The following is a 20,397-nucleotide window of genomic DNA, read 5'->3' on the forward strand; positions in this document are numbered from 1 at the left end:
TGATGATGATGATGAAAATGATGATAATGATGATAATGATTACGATGATGACGACGTGATAATGATGGTGATGATGATATAATGTTAAAAGTTGTCTTTCTATTTTTGTGTCCTCAATTAGACGTCGCCTGTGGACGGAAAAAGTTTGTTTTGAGTCTCTATTTTAATTTTAATGACTGTTTACTTAATCTGTCATTTTCGGTTACCACAATGAGATATTATCGTCTAACTTCTTTTGAACATTTGGCTTCAACAGAGAAACCAGGCATGCTGAAACTCAAGGTAAGGTGTATTATTAACTTTAGCCGAGGACCAGGCTCTGCAGTTGGGCAAAAGGCAAAAAAACAGTGTGAAACAGCAAAAAAGATCGGTGGGCGAATACAGCCAAGCCAAGCGGTGTACTGGGGAGGTTTGCCTCGCTTGCCTTTTTTTTCCGCCTTTAATTTGTCGATTTTTTTCCCGCCTTTTTCCCCACCGAGGAGCCTGGTCCCAGGCTATATTAACTTCTGTTTAGCAACTGAAATTTTTACAATTAAGCAATATGTCAGAGACCTTTAGATTCATAGATGACGTCGAAGACTACGAGCACGAGATTTGACTTAAAGTTTTTTTCGCATATTCTCAAAAATATGCATCCCGGAAAGCTTCATTATACTCGTTATCACAAAAGAGTTCGCACGGCTGTTCTTATTGAAGAAGTTTAAAGGGGTTATGTCAAGAGGATAGCATTAAAATTTTAAAAAGTTGGCCAAACTCTGTTAAGTTCAATCCAAGTCCATCTTTGTCATCCATTGCAACAGGCGACAGGAGACAGTTTCAATGCCTAAATATAGTCTTGAATAACTAAACTGGAGCATTACTTTTGGAATTCAATTGACGTGAAGATTAGTTTTACATCCCGTGACATATCCCCTTTAAATGCTTCTCCGATTGAAAAATTATAAAACTTCAAACATCTGAAAACTTGTTTCCGTCACTACGACATTTGCTGAAACCCGTGGTAGAATGGCGACGGCTAGCACGTTCTCCCGCCAAAATCACGCTGCGGTTCACGTTCGCGTACTACTTAAGGCTGATTTTCATTAGCGACAGAGTCAATGATTGAGTCGTAATCAGAAGCGTAGTGAAAACAGCGTTCTGATTCCGCTTACGACTCTGTCGTTGACGATAAAGTAAACACTAGATCGTCGGAGTCGCAAGCAGAAGCACGAAAAGTAAACAAATCACAAAGCGACTCCGACTCCGCGACTCCGTCGCGCTTGACGTGCAAGAGAACGCACCTTGCATTAAGGGTCTTTGAGACTCAATTCAAGCAGAAGAGAAGAGGAAATAATTATCCGTGTTAACGTTACAATCCTTGACATTCGCTGGCATAAATTCAATTATTAATTAAAATCCAGCCTGCCAAGGATTAGCACTTTCTTTGAGGTGGATAAAATTAGAAGAACACGTTGCATGGTGTTATCACTGACTTGAGAGGCAAAGGATCGCTGGTCTTCAATGTTTTCTTACCTTTGCATATAATTAAGATTTAAAAACAAACAAATAAGCAAAACAAGAAAAACAAAAGAAAAAAAATATAAAGCGAGACATTTATTAATACTTTATGTTACACAATGAAACTGCCCATAATATTAAAACACTCCCTTGTTTTTGTTTATACAGCTAAATCAACGAGATTTTCCATTGGACACTACCGATGATGATGACATGGCGACCAATCGTTATGCTTACTTGATTGCCAAAACCAACGATAGTGATGTTTTCATTGACAAGGAGGTGAAAGTTCTTGTCAGTTTCCTGGATGGTGTTGTTCTTGTGCAGACGGATAAACCAATTTACACTCCACAGCAGAGTGAAAGTTTGGAGTATACGAAAGGTAGTTGTAAATTGAATATCTAGATCTTAATGTATCTCTTAAATAACATGACGACCATTCAAGAAAAAAATTTATGGCAAAAACCCTTTTTACTGGTTTACTTGATTTCTTAAGTGTCGCTGCATTTCAACGGGTTCTTTTACTTCTCACATTGTACAGAAATAGACATAGACATGGTCAAACAGAGTCGATAAAATTCCTTGTTATGTTCTGTTTAAGGAGGCAACCTAAATGTTATTTTCCTTTATTTGGAACTCATTATTATACACCATCCCAAAAACAAACAAAAATAGTTAATCCATGAAAGTCTTTATCTCTTACCTTGTTTTTATTCTTGGTAACTTTTATTTTCAGTCAAAATTAGGATTCTGCCGCTTGGATTTGATCTCAAACCGGCCAAGCAGAAAAAAGTAAGGTTCCCATGGTAATAAATCACGTAGTTGTTAGTATAGTTGTCCAAAACTATTTCTTCTTAAACGCTTATTATTAGTAATCCGTATTAGTGTTGTATTTCGTTTTACAAATCTCTGACCGAGAAGAAAATCATAACCTCTACCACCATGTTAGAGTTAAACCTCTTGGTTTTCTTTTATACCAGTTTTGGCAGAAAAAGGGAAAGGACTTTTTTTCCTGTCACTTGTGACGTTATATCGCGTGACTATAGCAACCGACTGTCATGTAAGTTTGCCAAAATGTACCCGAGGGATAGTGAACAATGAATGATTTTCCAGTAATCAGAGACCCATGTTTTGCGCACAGGATTATGGGATCGCCAGGGGGCAAACATTACGAGTCGCTACAAAGAAATGTATGGCGTGGAGTTGTTTCTCCGTTAAAAGCGGTGTCTTTGGACAGAGAATGCCGCATTTTGCTGTGCTTTTAAGAGAAATGGAGGAGACTAATATTGGGGCGTTGAAATTTCAAGTTTCTGTGCGATTAATGCGATAAATTCTATCGATAAACACTCCTTGCGTGAGGTTGGGGGTGAAATTTATATTTACTGAATTTACAGTGATCTACATGAAGAAAAGGTCTCGAAATATATAGTACAAATTGAATTGAAATATATAGTACAAATACATGTAGGAGGATTGGCTCATTTAAGCGTTTAAGTTATAATTACGTGTGGTGATATTTACGACGAGTGTAACAAAGCTCGGCCGCGATGAGTGCTGTGCGGCGCTGTGCGGTTTGTGACAAGACAACAATCATAGGTATGTACGTGGCCATCAAGATAAAAAATCCTCCTTTACTTTGGTATAAACAAAGTGACATTTACGAAATATTTCATGGAAACTACATGGTATTTAACCATTAGTAGATGAGGCAGAAATCGTACGAACGAGTAAGATTTCCGATACAAAAGCAGTCAGAGTGTGTAAATATAAAATACCAAGTTGATGTGCGAAATTCAGACATTCTATATCTTCCCTAAAAATGATTGGAAAAGGCATTAGAACTCATTGGTGCTCTGGATCATGACAAGACATTCGCTTGTGTTTGTGTGTGTTTTTTATGGCGAGAAGAAATCAATATACTAATGTGGGGAAGATATTTTTGTTTTTAAAGTTAATACATATCAAATTCGACAACACATAAGCTTACCTTCGATCGTTTTCACAAACTGGCACAGCATTGTGATCGCCGAGCGGAGTTTAATTACACTCGTTTTGAATATGAGCACATGTAAGTACATGAACTGGAAAGGCTTAAATGAGTCCGCTTTCCCCACTCATTTATACCTAAGTTAGTGCTATATATTTCGAGACCATTCAGTAAATTTCACAGTCGACCTTACGCAAGAAGTGTTTATCGATAGATTTCATAGCATTGATCCCACAAAAACTTACAATTTCGAAGCACCAACACTATTCACCTCCGCTTCTCATAAAATCACGGCAAAATACGGCATTCTCTGTCTAAAGACACTGCTTTTAACGGAGAAACAGCTCCAAGCCATACATTTCTTTGTAGCGACTTGCAATGTTTGCCCCCTGGCGATCCCATAATCCTGTGCGCATAACTAAGTCTTACATTACTGGGAAATCATTCATTACTGAAGGGAAAAGACTCTTAGCTCGGAAGTGATCAGGAAAAATATGGCAAAGAAAAAAACAAAGAAAAAAGCAACAAACAAACAAACAACAACTACAACAACAACAGCAACAAGAACAAAAACGGGTTTGACTTTCGTCTCTCCTTTTTTTTTTAGGTGACGGTTGTTGTAAAGGTAAGGATATCTTTTTCAATAAACCGTAGCACACTTTGGCTGTTCTGGAAATTCGATCACAGATAGTCGCGGATATTACCAACTTTTCTCAAATATCTCGACTGGAAAGCCACTGCACGTGTAGTCCTTAATCGTAACGCAAGTTTATTTTTTACGTCCCGTGCGTGGCCCCTGATCGGGCATTAGGAAGGAAAATATTTCAGAAATAGGACAAAATTTTATTTAACTGACACCTTCGTGAAGTGGATATCTACTATTGATTCCTTCCCTATTACAGTCATTTCATATAAGTCTTGCTAAATCACACATCTTTCTTAGACGAAAAACGTTCTAAGTGCCAGTCCTAACGGAGCCATTCTTAGAGAAGTTAATCTTCATTTTGACAGTGCAAATATTTTTTCTCAGAATCCGCAAGACGTTGTGGTACAGAAATGGAAGGATTTATCAACTGAAACTGGTAAGAACTAAGCGTATCAACTGACAAATTTTCAACTAGCCGTTTCAGTAGATTCCGGCTTAGAGCACTATAAATTCCCTTTAGAGCTAGAGTAACCCTTACTTAGGACTATGAGCTAGTAACAAGAAGCAACGAAGTAACAAGGCATTTTTTAATTTTTATCCAGGGATTATCACCAAAATATTTGGGCTTAGTGAGTTTGCACTAATAGGAAATTGGACTGTCTTTGCATTTTATGGTCACGAGGTAATATTAATATTTAATTTAACCGTGCTGTTTTAATGTTTTTTCTTTGTTGATAGTATAGTTATCCTTTTATATGTGTTGCTCATTATCATGTAGTTGAATTGCTACCAATAAAAATCATCTTTTTGTTCAGAACACGCAAAATACTTCAGTGACGTTTGAAGTCAAAGAGTATGGTAAGGATAACTGAAGACTTGAAATTTTTCACAGCCTCTTCCGTGTTTGTCTTGAAAAACCTTTTAAACTGAATGCATATTTATTCATTTACTTATTCGTTTATTTTTTCAGTGCTTCCAAAGTTTTCTGTCAGTATCTCGGGACCAAAATATGTACTGCCCAATATGAAAGTCATTGGTTTTTCTATTGAAGCTAAGTATGCATGTTTTCTTGCTTAAATCTATCGAATTCAATTTTAGCGACCCTAACACCCTTCCATTTTCAACGAATTCCTAACCCTTTCCGTATTTGTTTACATCCAGATGTTGAATCGCACATCATAGAAATTAACTGAATAAAAAAAATAATGTTAATATTTTGTACGCCTATATTCTTTTTTCGCAGATACACGTTTGGTAAGCCGGTTGATGGAACAACACTTGTAAAGTTTTCTATGGTGGGAAAACGCATTAAAGCGGTCTCAGTGAAACAGTCCTCTCCTGAGGTAATCAGTTTCCTGATGTTATGGTCGACTTATAGTTCATTAATAGTGACGATAGTTAAAAGATTACAGAGGCTCGTTCAACATTTTGTTAAATGATTGGGGGGAAACAATGTTATTATTTAATTATTACGGGATTGTTATATTAAGTTTGGTCATATCAGGGTAACAAAATTTTAGTTCAGTTTTTTGATTTTACCCTGTGGATATTTAGTAGAGGAGGCTGATTATTAAAGCCGGCAGACATCAAAGTTGAAAACAACGGTACTGTAGGTTTTGTTGGAAGCTCCCTGACCGTGCACAATCCTTTGTTTTTTGTTCACTAATTGTGACTGAATAAATTAATGCGATATTTCTATCGTTAGTAAGTTCAAAACGATGGGAATTAATGCTATTAAGCGTTGTTGAAAGTTGTGCACGGTCAGGTCCAAAATAGCTGACAATTGGTTCCCTTGCCTCATCTTTCCAAATTCTGTGTATATATTTAATGTAAAAGGAAAAATAATAGTAAATCAAAACCATAAAACAAGTGCATAAAAACAAAGAGGTTTGTTTGTTTGCCCTGTGTTTAAATTACTGAAAAATATTTTTAGTTGAAAGACGGAAAGACAGATGTCGTTGTTACTACAGATGAAATAAAGAAAGTTCCTGGTCTTCCTTGGTTCCCAGTTGGTCGCCGCCTTCAGGTTGAGGTTGACGTAATTGAGAAAACTTCTGGCAAGAAAGAGAGCGCAATCGACAATGGAATTTTCTTTGTGAAATCGCCTTTCACTATTGAACACAAAGCAACCGCCGAGTTTTTCAAACCGGCCCTTCCATTTCTGGTCAAGGTATGAATTACGACCGATGGATATACAGTCGACTCCCTCTAACTCAAACCATTGCTTACGCGAACCTCGCGCTAACTCGGACCAAAATCGATTTCCCCTGGATTTCCTCCATACATGTACTTAATTTACCCTTGGTAACTCTAACCTTAGTCGGCTGCTCGAACCTCTCGCTAACTCGAAGTAATGTTTGTTGTCCTTCAGATCGTTTCTATAAAAATTTACCCTCCATAACTTGAACCATGCTGGAAAGCGCCTCGCAAGTTTTAAAAAAGTTTACTGCAGTCCGAAACATTGACGTTATTTCAAAAAACTTGTATACTTTGTCTTTACGTCAAGGTTAAAATTTGCATACCAAGATGGCTGGACGCGTTACCACGTTGTCCGTTAATTTTGGCCTCCTGCTCTGCCTGTTTCTTATCTTGAATGGCATAAAACAAAACAAATCATCAACGAAGCCACTAAGCAATAGTAGCAACCTATATTTTGCTTCCCAAGAAGCTTGCAGGATTAAAATTCAATCTTTTCACTCTCTGGCACGGCGTCCAGCAAAACACCAAGCAGTCGGAGCTTTCCAGAAAGGCTTTATTACGTGCAAGCTTATACTTCATGGCTCTCTAGCCTTGGCTCTAATAGCGCTTGCCGGAGATGTTGAACTCAACCCTGGATATAGGAGTTTGGAGGATGTTAGGAGTTCACGAGGATTGAGGCTTGCTCATCTAAATATTCGAAGCTTGAGGAACAAATCAGACTCGCTGCGCCTGGAGGGTTTGGATAACAGAACGATCGATATTCTTACACTCAGTGAGACTTGGCTGGATGACTGCTATGAAGACTCTCATGTTATTATTCCAGGATATAATTGCATTCGCCTGGATAGGTCTGGAGCCAAAGAAGGTTTTGGTGGGGTAGCAATCTATGTAAAGGAAGGCTTGCCGTTTCGTGTTAGGAATGATCTTTACTCAGCCGCAAATGAATGTCTATGGATTGAGCTATCGCGCACTAAATGTCGCCCAGTATTGATTTGTTGTGCATATAGAGCCCCCGGTTTTGACTTTGCGAACTTTATTTCAAACTTGGAGATATCTATGACGAAAGTTAACCTGGAAAAATGTGATTTCGTGCTTCTTGGCGACCTAAATGCAAATATGCTGCCATTTTCAAGAAAGAAAGAAAAACAAGAGCTTAAAAAATTTGCAACTTCACACGATCTTACGCAACTCATTACTGAGGCCACCCGAGTGACGGAAACCTGTCAATCCTTGCTTGACGTGATTTTAGTGAACAATGATCACCGCATCAATGACTCCGGTGTTGTTCCTGTTTCGCTGAGTGATCACTACCTCGTCTATTGTGTTTTAAAAGCAGGTGTAATTAAGGCACCACCGAAGACAATTGAATACCGCTCTTATAAAAACTTTGATGCGAACACCTTCCTAGCGGACTTGAATAACGTCCCATGGCACATCATTGAAAACGAGGAAGACATCGACGACGCCGTGTTTATTTGGAATCACTTGTTTTCTGAAATAGCTGACCTGCATGCGCCCGTGAAAAGGCGAAGAATACGAGGTGTTCCGCTCCCGTGGTTGAATGATACAATCAGTGAGGTGATGAAGGATCGTGATTTTCACCATCGTAAAGCCGTGAAAACCAATTCTGCTTTTCACTGGGCTCGCTATAGAAAGTTAAGAAATAGGGTCAATCGTGAAGTCAAGGCAGCAAAATCCAAGTATTATTGTGACTTGATTTTAGAGGCTAAAGGGGATTCAGGAAAGATCTGGAAGGCGGTGAATGAGGTGTCTTCGCGCAAGACTAAATCCTCGAGCCCACAATGTATCGTAGTTGATGGTGTTGAACACACCACCCCAGCCTCTATTGCATCCGTGCTCAACTGTTATTTCTCATCCATTGGCAGAAGTCTTGCAAATAAAATATCAGCTGCTGCTATGTTCCCAGTCAGATCGGCCACGATGCTACAGTCTTTCTCGCTTGACGAAGTTGATGAGAAAACAGTACTCAAGCATCTGCTTTCTCTAAAGACAAATAAAGCTATTGGCTTGGACAACATCAGTGCGAGACTTTTAAAGTATGGCGCGCGTGCTATTTGTCCCTCGATCACCAAGTTACTGAATCTCTCTATTCGCACTGGCAATTTTCCTGAAATATGGAAATGCTCGAAAGTGGCTGCACTTTTCAAAACTGGAGATAGGAGAGATGCGTCAAATTATCGCCCAATTTCTATTCTGCCAACAATGAGTAAAATTCTGGAAAAAGTCGTCCATTCCCAATTCTATGACTTTCTGAATTCAAATAATCTCCTTTCAAGCAAACAATTTGGCTTCCGTCCCAAACTGTCTACAACATCGGCTCTCACCAGTTTTGCAGATGAGGTCCTATTGCATATGGAGAGTGGAGACCTGTGCGGTGCAGTGTTCCTAGATCTGACCAAGGCATTCGATACCGTTGACCATACGATCTTGCTATCTAAATTGTCGGCTATCAATGTCTCGCCCAGCACTCTACAGTGGTTCAAGTCTTACCTGAATCATCGTAAACAGCGGACTGCCTGTAGCGATGCTGTGTCTGACCCTCTCCCGATGACCTTTGGGGTACCACAGGGGAGCATTCTAGGACCGCTTCTCTTCTTGGTTTATATTAATGACCTTCCGCTGGTTATAAAGAATTGCGAAGTGACTTTGTATGCTGATGACACGGTCCTGTACTACTTTGCTAAAGAGCCACACCTGTTAGAAGAGGCACTAAATGATGATCTCTTGAAAGTTGCCCAGTGGTTACATGGAAATAAGTTAACTTTAAATCTTACTAAGACGAAATCCATGATTATAGGCAGTAATAGGAAACTTGTTGGTATTTCCTCTTTCACGTTATCTATTTTTGACACTGATATAAATTCTGTAAGTAGTTTTAAATATTTGGGAGTTATGTTGTCTTCAACTTTCACATGGTCCGACCATATTGAGTATATTTCATGTAAGGTTAATAAAAACCTTGGTCTTCTACGTAGGATTAAGTATTATTTACCTTATGATGCCCGGTTACTTTTTTATAATAGCTTAGTGCTACCTATTTTTGATTATGCTGATTTAGTCTGGGGTGACAAGGACAATGTCTCACTTATGAAGGAATTGCAAATTCTCCAAAACAAAGCAGCTAAGTTGATATTAGATAGATCACCTCACTCCTCATCCACCGATGCATTGATTGTCTTGAGATGGCTGAATCTTGAAGAACGTAGGAAATGTCATCGATGTATATATGCATACAAGTGTATTAATGGCCAACTTAATCATTCTTTGGACATTGTAAGAAAGAGTGATATACATTCCTACAATACGCGCAATAACGATACTATCAAGCTCCCCAAAATTAAATATAATTGGGGAAAACAACGTTCGCGGTACCACTGTTTCAAAGACTTTAATGAATTAGAGAGAACTGTAAGAAACTCAGCAAGTTTTCCAATTTTTAAGAAGTGTCTTTTTTCTGCTTTTTATAATTGAGTACTTGTAGTGTGTATGTTTTAATTATTTCTGTAACTGGATTTTAGCTTGAATTTTTTTTTTTTTTTTTTTTTTTTTTTTTTCATATATATCGATTTTAGCTTAACCTTTTTATATTTTAATTGTATTATATAATATACATCTCGTAATTAGGACCTCTATGTAAACCACTCTTGTGATGGAGCATCCTATTAAAAGATTGTTATTATTATTTATTACGTTTGTGACAGTATAGTCAGTTTAAAATACAGTTTCCTGCAGCACTGTGAATGATTTATCAAGCTTTGAAGTGTGCATGTTACATGCATTGCTTTCCCGTCTCATTTCCTTATTTCCGTTTATTTGCTTCGAACTCACGAAAACTTGAACTTCCGCTAGCTCGAACTTTTTTCGATTTCCCTAGAAGGTTCGACTGTTCTTGCAAAAAATGGCCATTGATTCAGGCCACATTTACAATTGATTTAACTGTGCACTCTCTTGCCTGTCCTGCGGTTAAGTAGTTCGGAACAGAAAATTTATTACCTTATTGTCAATTATTATTGCGGGCATTAGTGTTTGCGATTTTACTTGTACCTTTGACTATTTAAAGCTGTAGCTGAGGCAAATTTGATGAATATGTTACTTTGCCTCTATTAGGTTGACCTGTTGTACCCGAACAAAAAACCTGCAGGAAGAATTCCAATGTCCATATCAGTGACAGGAACAACTACATCCGGGCAAGAAATCAAAGTAGGGAAGGATGCGACAAAACGAGATAATGTGAATTTCGAAGACAGAACTAACGCAGAGGGCAGGGCCAGTTTTGTTATAGATACGCCGGGAAATGTCAAATCAATGAAGATTAAGGTGAGTCGTATACTGCCGTAACCACAGAATTCTGACCTCTATTTGAAAGGTGTCGATGAAAGGTGTCGAGTGTGCGTGGAAGAAGTTTTAAGGGGAAGGGAAATCGGAAATTTAGGCGTGCTGGAACTCGTTTTTTTCTCATTTTTGTCAGGAAGGTACAAGAAACACGATATTTGATTCGAGTGCAGTGATTTTACCGAGAAGGAACTAGAGGTTTCGATTGCGTTAAGAGACAAATAGGCGTTACAAAGATAGCTCCGATTTGTAGATTAACGAGTGGTGGAATGGCGAAAGTAACTGGCTTCCTTGCAGGCGTTCCCTTCCCTTCTTCCTCACGCCACGTCTTATATTATTTTCCACTTTCTTTTAAAATCCTTCCACAGAAGCTATTACAGGGCATAATCGCAGTATCTAATTCTTCCTACGTAGGTGGAAACCGAGAAGGATGACATACCAGAGGAGCACAATACATTTATAGAGTTTGATGTCCATGCCTATCATTCTCCTTCAAGAACATTCTTGTATGTGCGGGCTATTAGGGTACGTGCACAAGTCTAATATAAATTCTGGACACGCTTTTTTTGTCATTTATCACATTCCATTTGTTTGCTCATTGTTGCCAAGTTGTACTTGTAAGTTTTATTGGCATTAACTTTTTTATCACTGAATAAGCTTTCAAACAAATTCATTAAGACTTTTTGACATTAAGACTTTCTGGTTTCCCTTTGATTTCAAAATATATTTCTTTTCGATACTTCTCAGTCACTAGCTATGTTTTTATTTCTTTACAGGACAAGCAACACATTAATTGTGACGTTTTTGTGAATAAGAACGCTTCAAAGATAACCTTTATGGTAAGGTTATATATATTTTAATGCAAACATTAAATTAGCTTCCCTCATCAGCTGGTTAGCTTTAAGGATTAGCTGGGAAGTACTTTGAAGATTGATTTCTGAGATCGATAGATCAGCATAGTCGATCATACAAGATTACTTAATCCTTTGATTCTTTGAATCATCTATCCTGACCTGTCATATAGTGTAGCACTAGAAACAGTTGGCCTACCAAAACTTTATGAGAGGAGAGAAAAGATTTCAATCGATCTGTTTGACGAGATCGTCTGTAACCCCACCCATAGTCTCCATAGCCTCCTCCCCCAAAGGAAGAGTTGTAAATATGGTCTGAGACGCAAAAGTGATTTCACTCTCCCCCTATGTAAAACCGAGCGTTTGAAGAAAAGTTTTATTTTTAGCCATGTCCATAAGATGTAGATAAGTTCTCTTATTTTCTCTTTGTTATCATCAGTATTTGTAAATATCCCGTAATTCAGCCCACGGCTGCAATGGTGTTTATAATAAAGTATCTATAAAGTATCTATCTCACATGGAACACGTTGACGGAATGTCCAGGAAATTCTCCTCAACGACCGAAAAAGACGTAAAATGGCTTGTTTTCACCTTTTCCTTCTACACAGGTTATTGCACGGGGTAAAATACTTGCTCAGTGGATCAAAGTCTACGTTGTTGGAGTGATTTCGAGTTTTCGATTTAGGATCTTACCAGAAATGTCTCCTTCGTCACGTCTGGTGGCTTTCTACTTTGGACAAAATGGTGAAGTTATTGTGGACAGCACATTGCTTGAGATTGACGATGGACTACCAAATAAGGTAATATTTTTTGCCATGAATTCAACTGAAAAGGACCTTTATGACGCTGCATGGGAGTGACATCTAAAGCTAAATGTTGTCTGCCCTCTTTAATAAATTAAAATTTATGAATTAACTTGGAAAAACTCTCTTTGTTTTGCTTTTTTGTCAGTTTTGTCGCACTGTCTTTAACAGTTAAGAAGAATTCGTTTGACCTTCTGCTCTTGTTTGTAACGATTCATTAAGGGGAAAGGGGTAGGTTAGGGCTAGAACCTGTATACTTGACATCCGTGGTGTATAATCGGATATATGGCATCTAGGGAATGGAATGTCAACGAGGAAGATTGGCATGTACACCTCAAATAATCTGTGTTAATGTCGCTTTATCAAGCTTTCCGGTGAAGGACATTCAAGTTACCCGGGAAAGAAAGGGTAACATTGATCTACTTATTAGTGAAAGCAATTCCAAATAACGCTCATTCGTGGTTTCCACAGATATACAAAATTTATAACTAGTTTCACTTTCGTTGTGAATTCTTCTACAGAAAGAATAACAATTCCAAACCTTTGCTTGTAGGTGGTATTTCATGAAGACTCGTCCGATGGTCAAAAATCCAAATATCCGAGCACTCAGTACAAGATTCAACTCTCCGCGACACCTGGGACTAGAATTGGACTTCTTGCAGTAGATCAGAGCGTTTATCTCCTCAGAAATCGCAAAAAATTGAACAAGAAAAAAGTAAGCGATAAATCTAGACAACAGAGGGAATTCTTTACATGGATTGATAGCTACGTTCGAGATATTTACCATTTTCCATGAGATATCGATTTAAAAGCCCAAGCTTGCCATTCAAAGCTTAATGTTTTTCGAAATAGTAATAAAACACCTGCCTTCGGTTTTGATGTGTAACGGCATGGTTTTGCTACCAGCTGAATTTTGATACATTTTTTCTATCAACATCTGTGGAAAGCAATTACTTTTATAATTAAAAAAAAAAGCATGGAATCGAATATCAAGAAGACCCTCCCCAAAAAATCAAAAATGAAAAACAAGGAAACAAAAAAACAAAAACTAACAGATTTCCTAGACTTTGATGTTCTTGCTGACATCAGTCGAAGAAAACAAGGCCTCTGTGGCTGGTCTATAAGAGTTAAAAATTGCTACAGGCACCTTGCAATTTTGTGGTAGTTAACCCATAATTGGAGGAGTTTGTTTCACAAAAAACGGAGTATTTTGAATGAGGGAGATAGCATTTACTGGTTATCTTATATTTTACTTGCTTGTTGATCCCTTATCCTTATTTCTTGCTTCTTGTTTCCTGAATAAACGTAGGTGTTTAATCTCTGGGAGTCACTGGATCTTGGATGTGGTGTTGGAGCTGGTAGAGATAGCGAGGACGTCTTCACTGTAAGTACATGTACCGGGGACGGGGGGGGGGGGGAGGGGGGAAGAGAGACAGAAAATCAGAAATGGGAGGAGCGCGGGTTCTTGCCTTCTTTATAGATAACATTTATGTTTACTGAGAATTCTTTAACAATAAGACAGGGAAATTCTCAGAAAAACGGGATGGAGGAGCTGCCGGTGTCCCCTTGGCCCACCCCTAGATCCGGCCATGAGTACGGCTTCTTGAGATAGTGCTGTTATGAAAGTTAAGGCCAAAATGTGGGAAAAAATACTGTTTGTATAAAACTGTAATATCCCTCTTGCTATGTTTTACTGTCTTGGGATTACTTTAAAGCACTTATTTTGTGTTCAGTCGCGGGTTAATGCATGAAAGAGAACTAAATGTGCATAACTTATGTAGTTAACTCCTCGCATTTTGTGCTAAAATAACCGTTCGTTTAAATCTGATTCTATTCTTATAGAGGGCAGGAACTGTTGTGTTAACAAACACGGATATCACCAGCACAGGACGTTCTGGTAAACAGGGCTTTTTGTTGGTGTTGAGGAAATCGAAATTACCAGTATTAAAACGTTCAGCGTTTTAGCTTGTACTTTAGTATCACGTTTGCCAGTGGCTGCACCAACAACTGGTTTGGTAACGTTAAAAGTTGAACGTATGAGCACACTGATATTTCCCCCATGGTGTCGAGGTTATAATTTGTCTGTTAATATTTTGCCTGGATACATAGCCCATGTATGGTTTACTAAAAATGACAATTCCTTATCATCCGCAATCGATGCTTATTTCCACATTTCGGCCGCAATGGTCGCCATCTTTTATCCTTTTCTTTTACATCAGGTTTATAGAAAATGCCTATTTTTCAATGAGTTAATTGTAAGATTTGAATACCGGCGTCATTATAGGGAGTAAATATCTCATCCAGATTGGTAACGCAATAATAAACTTTATGCTAGGAATAACATCCTGCGCTCTACTTCGTCTTACGACTGTTGACATATTTAACTTTGCCCAGATAAAGTTATTTACATAGATTTTAAGCGTCGTCTTTGTTTTCAGACTTCGCTTGTCCTCAGTCTAAACCCAGGAAAAAAAGATCAAACGGCGAAGGTAGGGATCCAGTAAGCTTCATCTGATTCAAACTAGCTTAAAATAATACTTTACGTTTAGGAATTACTGCTATTTAATAGACCTTTTTACCGATACGGCGGCCATATTGAATAAGTCAGAATTTAAGGAGTATTATGGGATACCCAGGGGGCATGAGCGCATTCCGTTTAGCATTTACGAGCGCCCTTCGGGGCATTTTATCTTAAAGATCGTTGTGCCGTGTTAGGATTTAATAAAGATCGCCTTTTTCCCGAGAAATATACAGTGAAAGACTATATATCTAATACTAAGCGAGTACAACTGATCTTGCTCATGCCCCCTAAACATCCCATAATACTCCTTAAATCGAATTAATTCAATATGGCCGTCGTTTCGGTAAAAAGGTCTGTTTCCCACTCGTAGATCTGGTTAAATGCTGTCAGCAGGGATATATGCCATCAAGAGCATCATGTGTTATCCGTGTTCAATATTGGATGACTGACGAAAGCGAAAAATGCAAGCAGGAATTTCGACGATGTTGTTTTAATTATACTGGAGAAACAGGTATTTGTACTTTGATTATAGCTAAGCTATTTGAACTGCCAACTTTGGCTCAGTGATAAAATTTCAATGCACTCATTTTTTTTGGGGGGGGGGGGGATTTCATGGAAGATACTTTGTTCACAATAGAGATTTAGATAGAGTAAACAGATTTCAGTTTAGAAAGAAATCACGTCTAATTTCGAAAACTACAAACGGCGAAAATGACATTTACGTTATTTCCAAATTACCCAAAGCCTCTCTTATCAAATGATTTTTCATTCTCATGAAAATGAAACTTATTATCACAAGAAAGGTTTTGTCGTTGGTTGCGGTTGATGAAAATCGTGAAAAGAACTGATACTTTATCATCGTTCTTGGATACACTTCGCCAAAGTATAAGACTCTCTACCATTTCCCGTTTCTCGTTTTCCGTAAACGACTAAACCTCTAAGATAAGATGCACCATTGCTGAAAAAATGTCCGCATTTCAAATTATTTCCAGATCCTTCCACCACACAAGTACGTTCCAGAAAGGTTCAGCAATTCGAACTGGCTTTCGATGACGAGGCGGTCAGCGAAGGACAAGTGAGACAATACTTTCCTGAAACTTGGATTTTTGAAGAAGATACTGTTGGGTAAGAAATGAGCAATGTAATAATAACAACGGCACTTTTTTCAAGATGAAGGGTCCCTTTTCCTGGTGCTTTGATCATTGGAATCGGCTTTATTGCACTTTTCATTTATCTTTATTATTGTCATTCTTATTATTACTATTAATATTATTATCATTATTATCAATAACGCGCGGTCTCTAAAGTTAAGTTACGGTCAGTCAATAGTAATTGCGACGAAGCCGAATAAACAGAAATCTACCAATAACAACCTAGAGACGTGACCTTTTGATGTAAACCAATCCAAAATTTGGTTAAATTTTTGAACATAGAGTTCTTATGTTAATGATAAAATATTAAATAAATAGTTCATTGAAAATATCTCCCCAATTCTGATTGGTTAAAGGTGCACGCATAATTCACCATAACCAGTTACTGATGACCAAATTTGGAAGAATTTTGTGTTTAACGAGGAAATGACGTCAAAAATGTAGCCCGCTACAGGTTAAGGCACCGTTACCGAGAAGACCTGGGGACGAGGTTGAGTTGTTTTGTTGTGAAATAAAAAAAAAGGGCGGACACTTCACTCGTTTCAAGAGTAAGAACTACAGCTGGAACTGGGCAAAGTAATAGCTAAAAACATGGCAAAAACAACAAGGAGACAACTCGGAGTGCGACATCTGCTATTTGGAGAATATTTGTGGATCTGGACAAACCTAAACGTACACTATCGAAGATGAACTTAACATCGATGCAGCATGTTTTAGCTATGTCTTTAAACTAGGAACTATTTTGAATGAATAATAAAGCAATTAATGAATTCGCCTTTCGTGGGATATGAAGAATTAGCAGATCTCGGAGGGTGTTATCCACTCCAGCCTTCGGCCTCGGTGGATAACACCCTCCTCGATCTGCTTAATTCTTCATTTCCTATTCAGCCCCATTCATTAATTGCTAATTTAAAGAATAGGCCTCCAATCACCTAAAGGTGATTTTCCGAAGGGTCCTCGAAAAAAAAGGGTCAACAAACTACGGCCAAGAACTAAGACTACAACCAAGGTTTAAAACCAGAACTAAGATAAAAAATACTAAGGTTCGAATGGTTTAATAATTGATAAGCACAGTAATTTCAGATCTTGCTTAGTTTGCGTTGTTGCCTAACCGCTCTATTTCCCTTCTAGAAGTGGCATTCAAAGTAGGGTCTCCCAGGGTTTTAAAGCAACAAGGCAACATGAACAATTTGAACAGGGGAAAAAAATATCTTAAGAACAAGGAAGCGTAAAAAGTATTTGGGATAATGGGAACAAAACAATGCGATAGAAAGAAAAAAAGAAGGATATATAATATTAAATTCCTGACCCCCAGGATGGCCAGGTCATTTTACATGACAGCACCACCTCCTTCGGGGACGCGGTTCTACATTCCTCTAGCCTCTTTTAATAACTTTGCACTAGTTTACAATTTTTCAAATAATATTGCCACCTCACTTTCTTCGCCATCTGTAACAGTCTATTCCTTGAATTTACTTTCAGTAACGACGGCAAGTTTCATTTCTTGGCCACCTTACCAGACACTATTACAACTTGGGTTATACAAGCTGTTGGAATTTCAAATTTGACAGGCCTAGGAGTGGCTCGTCCACTTTACGTCAAAACCTTTAAGGAATTTTTTGTTTCTCTTCGATTGCCTTACTCTGTACAGAGAGGAGAGCAGATATCTGTGATTGCTACGGTGTTTAATTACGCGGAATTCAACTTAAAGGTAAAAAATAAATGTGTACAAACAAAAGGGTAATGAGAACCCCAAACTGCAAGAAGGTTTGCGAAATTCGTTTAGTAATTCGCGCCGTTGAGTAAGGCAATTTACCCTGGGTGCCAGAGACTTTTTAGGCGCGGTTTCTGGTTTCGGTCAAGTCGAGGCCCTTAGAAGATTTGTCAGCCGCCACGGAAGCATCCCGCTGCACGAAAGAAAGGAGACCTTTAGCAACCATGTAAAAGCAATTACCTTTTTTTTTTTTACTAGAGAGAAAATGTCTTTTTTTTATACACAGCAGAAAAGATTACCTCTATGCCGCCAGTAATAACAAAAAGGCAACGGCTCTAGGACAATCTTAAGATATTGGTGAAGCTTGCCCACCGTACAATTATACTCGACCGAGTTCGGTGTATGCGTACGGAGAACTTGCCCTACGACGACAAATTGAACCGAGTCAATCTCGTACAGTTCCCGAACTAAACTTTCCAGTTCTGCACCCACTGTCTACGGCGAGAGCTCCACCAGATTGTTGGAGCCGAGCTCCAAAATAATCACATCTGACACTAATTGGCGCACCACATGAAAGTCTATACGAAATTTTGCTATCGTGCGGCCGCCAACTCCATGAAGATAAATATCTGCTATACCACTAAGGCTTCTAAAAGCCTGCATGTGCCTCTTTTTCTGCACAAACGCCTTAAGACGATGTAACATCTGTAAACCTGAAGAAGGCTGGTATGGCCAGCCGAAATATTGTTATAAAAAACAATACACGTTGTTTTAAATCAGCTCTGCAGTAGTCTTTGGACTTCTCGTTCTTGGTTCTTTATATTTTGGCTGATTAGATCTCTTTTTCAGAGATCCAACGTTTACAACTAGCAGGATCTTCGTCCACGGTTTTTGCAGTTAATTTAATCCTTTATTATTAAGACGGTGAACGAAGGAGTGCCCGATTATTAATACGCGCTGTTTAGCCATGAGGTTAAAGAAAATTTTAGGAAAAATAGCGGGCACTAAGGAAAACCAAACAGAGTCCTCAGCTAGGGCACCCCAACAAGAACGGAAAAAAAAATTAAAAGCTACCTGACTACAAAAAAAAAACAGGGGTGGGGGAAAAATTGCGCTTGCCTGATTGTTTGTTGGCTTGTTCCTTCGGAGAAAGAAAGAAATTCACTATTGAAAAGCTAAACAGCTCACGATCGGCGTTTGCAGAAAAAAGGGGCGAGCGATAGCGAAGCTCACGAATTTATAGCCCGCTTTGTGGGTGGTGTCTAGCCAGCTATCGTTATCTTGACTATCCACCCTGCAGCTTGCACTGTAAGATAAGATAATGCCCCGCCTCATCATACAACCCATTATCGCGCCAAGTCAATAATGGGTCATTTAAAACACAATAGAAAATATTACCAAAAAGCTTGCTAGAGTATCATTAATACAATTAAAAGGATCCACAGTCAATCATATTTATTATTCATTAAGTAACCAATGATTTCTTAATAATGTCTTTTTTAAGGTGAAGGTAAAGCTAGAGGAAAACAAAGACTTCTGTACCTATGTTCCAGCTGGACAAAAATCAGCTGTAATGTTACTAACTCTGAAGAGCCATGACGCAACTTCTGTGTCATTTCCCATAATACCTATCAAACTTGGTAAAGTTTCTGTCAAAGTAAGCGTCACCGCTGAGCACCCAGATGTAAGTCTACAAGCACAATTTGGAACTGTAGTGGCGAGTGACGTGGTGCTTAGAAACATTTTGGTTGCGGTAAGTTTAATAAAAATTTGATGCTATTTTGTTCATTCTTGCAAGAAAAATTGTAAAGCCGCGAGGATTTAGGAGATGATACAAAACTTAAAGGTACACCCATTAAACTTGCGGATCATTACACGTTTCTGGGAAACTGCCCACCTACCCCTAAGCCAACATTTCCCCTTAAGTGAGAACTAAGCGCTAATGTTGGCTTAGGGGAGGGATAGGTGGGCAGTTTCCCAGAAACGTATAATGATCGATGCACTCAATTGGTCACGTGATCAATTTTCTGTAAAAACGAAAACAGCTTCGCTTTGAAACAAGTGTCATTAGCAGGAACTAAAAGAGCATACCGTAAAATTCCAAAAATAAGCCCCTCCATGTATAAGCCCCTCCAAATATAAGCCCCCCAAACCGGTAACGTAAAAAACCCTCCGTTAAATCGCCCCTTCAAATATAAGCCCCTGGGGGATGGTAACTGGAAAATTGCCCTCAAATACAAAGTAAAACAAAGCAAAAACGGTAAATTTACTTCCAACTGTAAGGCTAGCCCAATCGATTTTGAGACGCAAATTTCCCTCCTTAGATAAGCCCCTCCGAATATAAGCCCCTCCAAAAATAAGCCCCTCAAAAAGGGCCTTTGAAAAATATAAGCCCCGGGGCTTATTTTCGGAATTTTATGGTATTTAAAGGTGATGTTACACGGGAAGATTCGTAGGGACGCCCAACATAGCGTTGCAATGTTGGAATAATGTTGTAACCAGTCGAAACAACGTCGCAACAAATGAGTGCTTTTTCATACAAATCCTTGTAAATTTTGAAATTTTCAAACTGTCGTTCAATCTTTCCTTAAGTAATACGGGGCTCAAGTTTTCTCTTGTTCATAGCAGTCAATTTGAGCCCTTTAATGCGTGACCAACTATTGCAAAAGGCCTAT

The 20,397-nt window shown here is 38.5% G+C and overlaps 1 protein-coding gene across 3 annotated transcripts in view; it reads left to right on the forward strand.

The window, feature by feature from the left end:
• LOC140937324 (A.superbus venom factor 2-like) overlaps positions 1–20,397 on the forward strand; it is a 41,824-nt gene that overhangs the window by 2,583 nt on the left and 18,844 nt on the right. For 2 of the 3 annotated variants that reach the window (XM_073386868.1, XM_073386869.1), the window contains exons 3-24: positions 257–282; positions 1,666–1,879; positions 2,234–2,289; positions 4,092–4,109; positions 4,515–4,566; positions 4,733–4,812; positions 4,946–4,988; positions 5,101–5,185; positions 5,374–5,473; positions 6,064–6,300; positions 10,458–10,667; positions 11,097–11,207; positions 11,459–11,521; positions 12,142–12,333; positions 12,890–13,051; positions 13,646–13,720; positions 14,179–14,233; positions 14,775–14,825; positions 15,228–15,368; positions 15,850–15,982; positions 17,491–17,719; positions 19,227–19,475. In XM_073386868.1, the coding sequence (XP_073242969.1) occupies positions 257–282; positions 1,666–1,879; positions 2,234–2,289; positions 4,092–4,109; positions 4,515–4,566; positions 4,733–4,812; positions 4,946–4,988; positions 5,101–5,185; positions 5,374–5,473; positions 6,064–6,300; positions 10,458–10,667; positions 11,097–11,207; positions 11,459–11,521; positions 12,142–12,333; positions 12,890–13,051; positions 13,646–13,720; positions 14,179–14,233; positions 14,775–14,825; positions 15,228–15,368; positions 15,850–15,982; positions 17,491–17,719; positions 19,227–19,475 (2,582 nt within the window). The remainder of the gene's footprint in view (positions 1–256; positions 283–1,665; positions 1,880–2,233; positions 2,290–4,091; positions 4,110–4,514; positions 4,567–4,732; positions 4,813–4,945; positions 4,989–5,100; positions 5,186–5,373; positions 5,474–6,063; positions 6,301–10,457; positions 10,668–11,096; positions 11,208–11,458; positions 11,522–12,141; positions 12,334–12,889; positions 13,052–13,645; positions 13,721–14,178; positions 14,234–14,774; positions 14,826–15,227; positions 15,369–15,849; positions 15,983–17,490; positions 17,720–19,226; positions 19,476–20,397) is intronic. The other variant, XM_073386870.1, reaches the window with a different exon arrangement.

This window comes from Porites lutea, chromosome 5 (genome assembly GCF_958299795.1).
Source record: "Porites lutea chromosome 5, jaPorLute2.1, whole genome shotgun sequence".
Classification (NCBI taxonomy): domain Eukaryota; kingdom Metazoa; phylum Cnidaria; class Anthozoa; order Scleractinia; family Poritidae; genus Porites; species Porites lutea.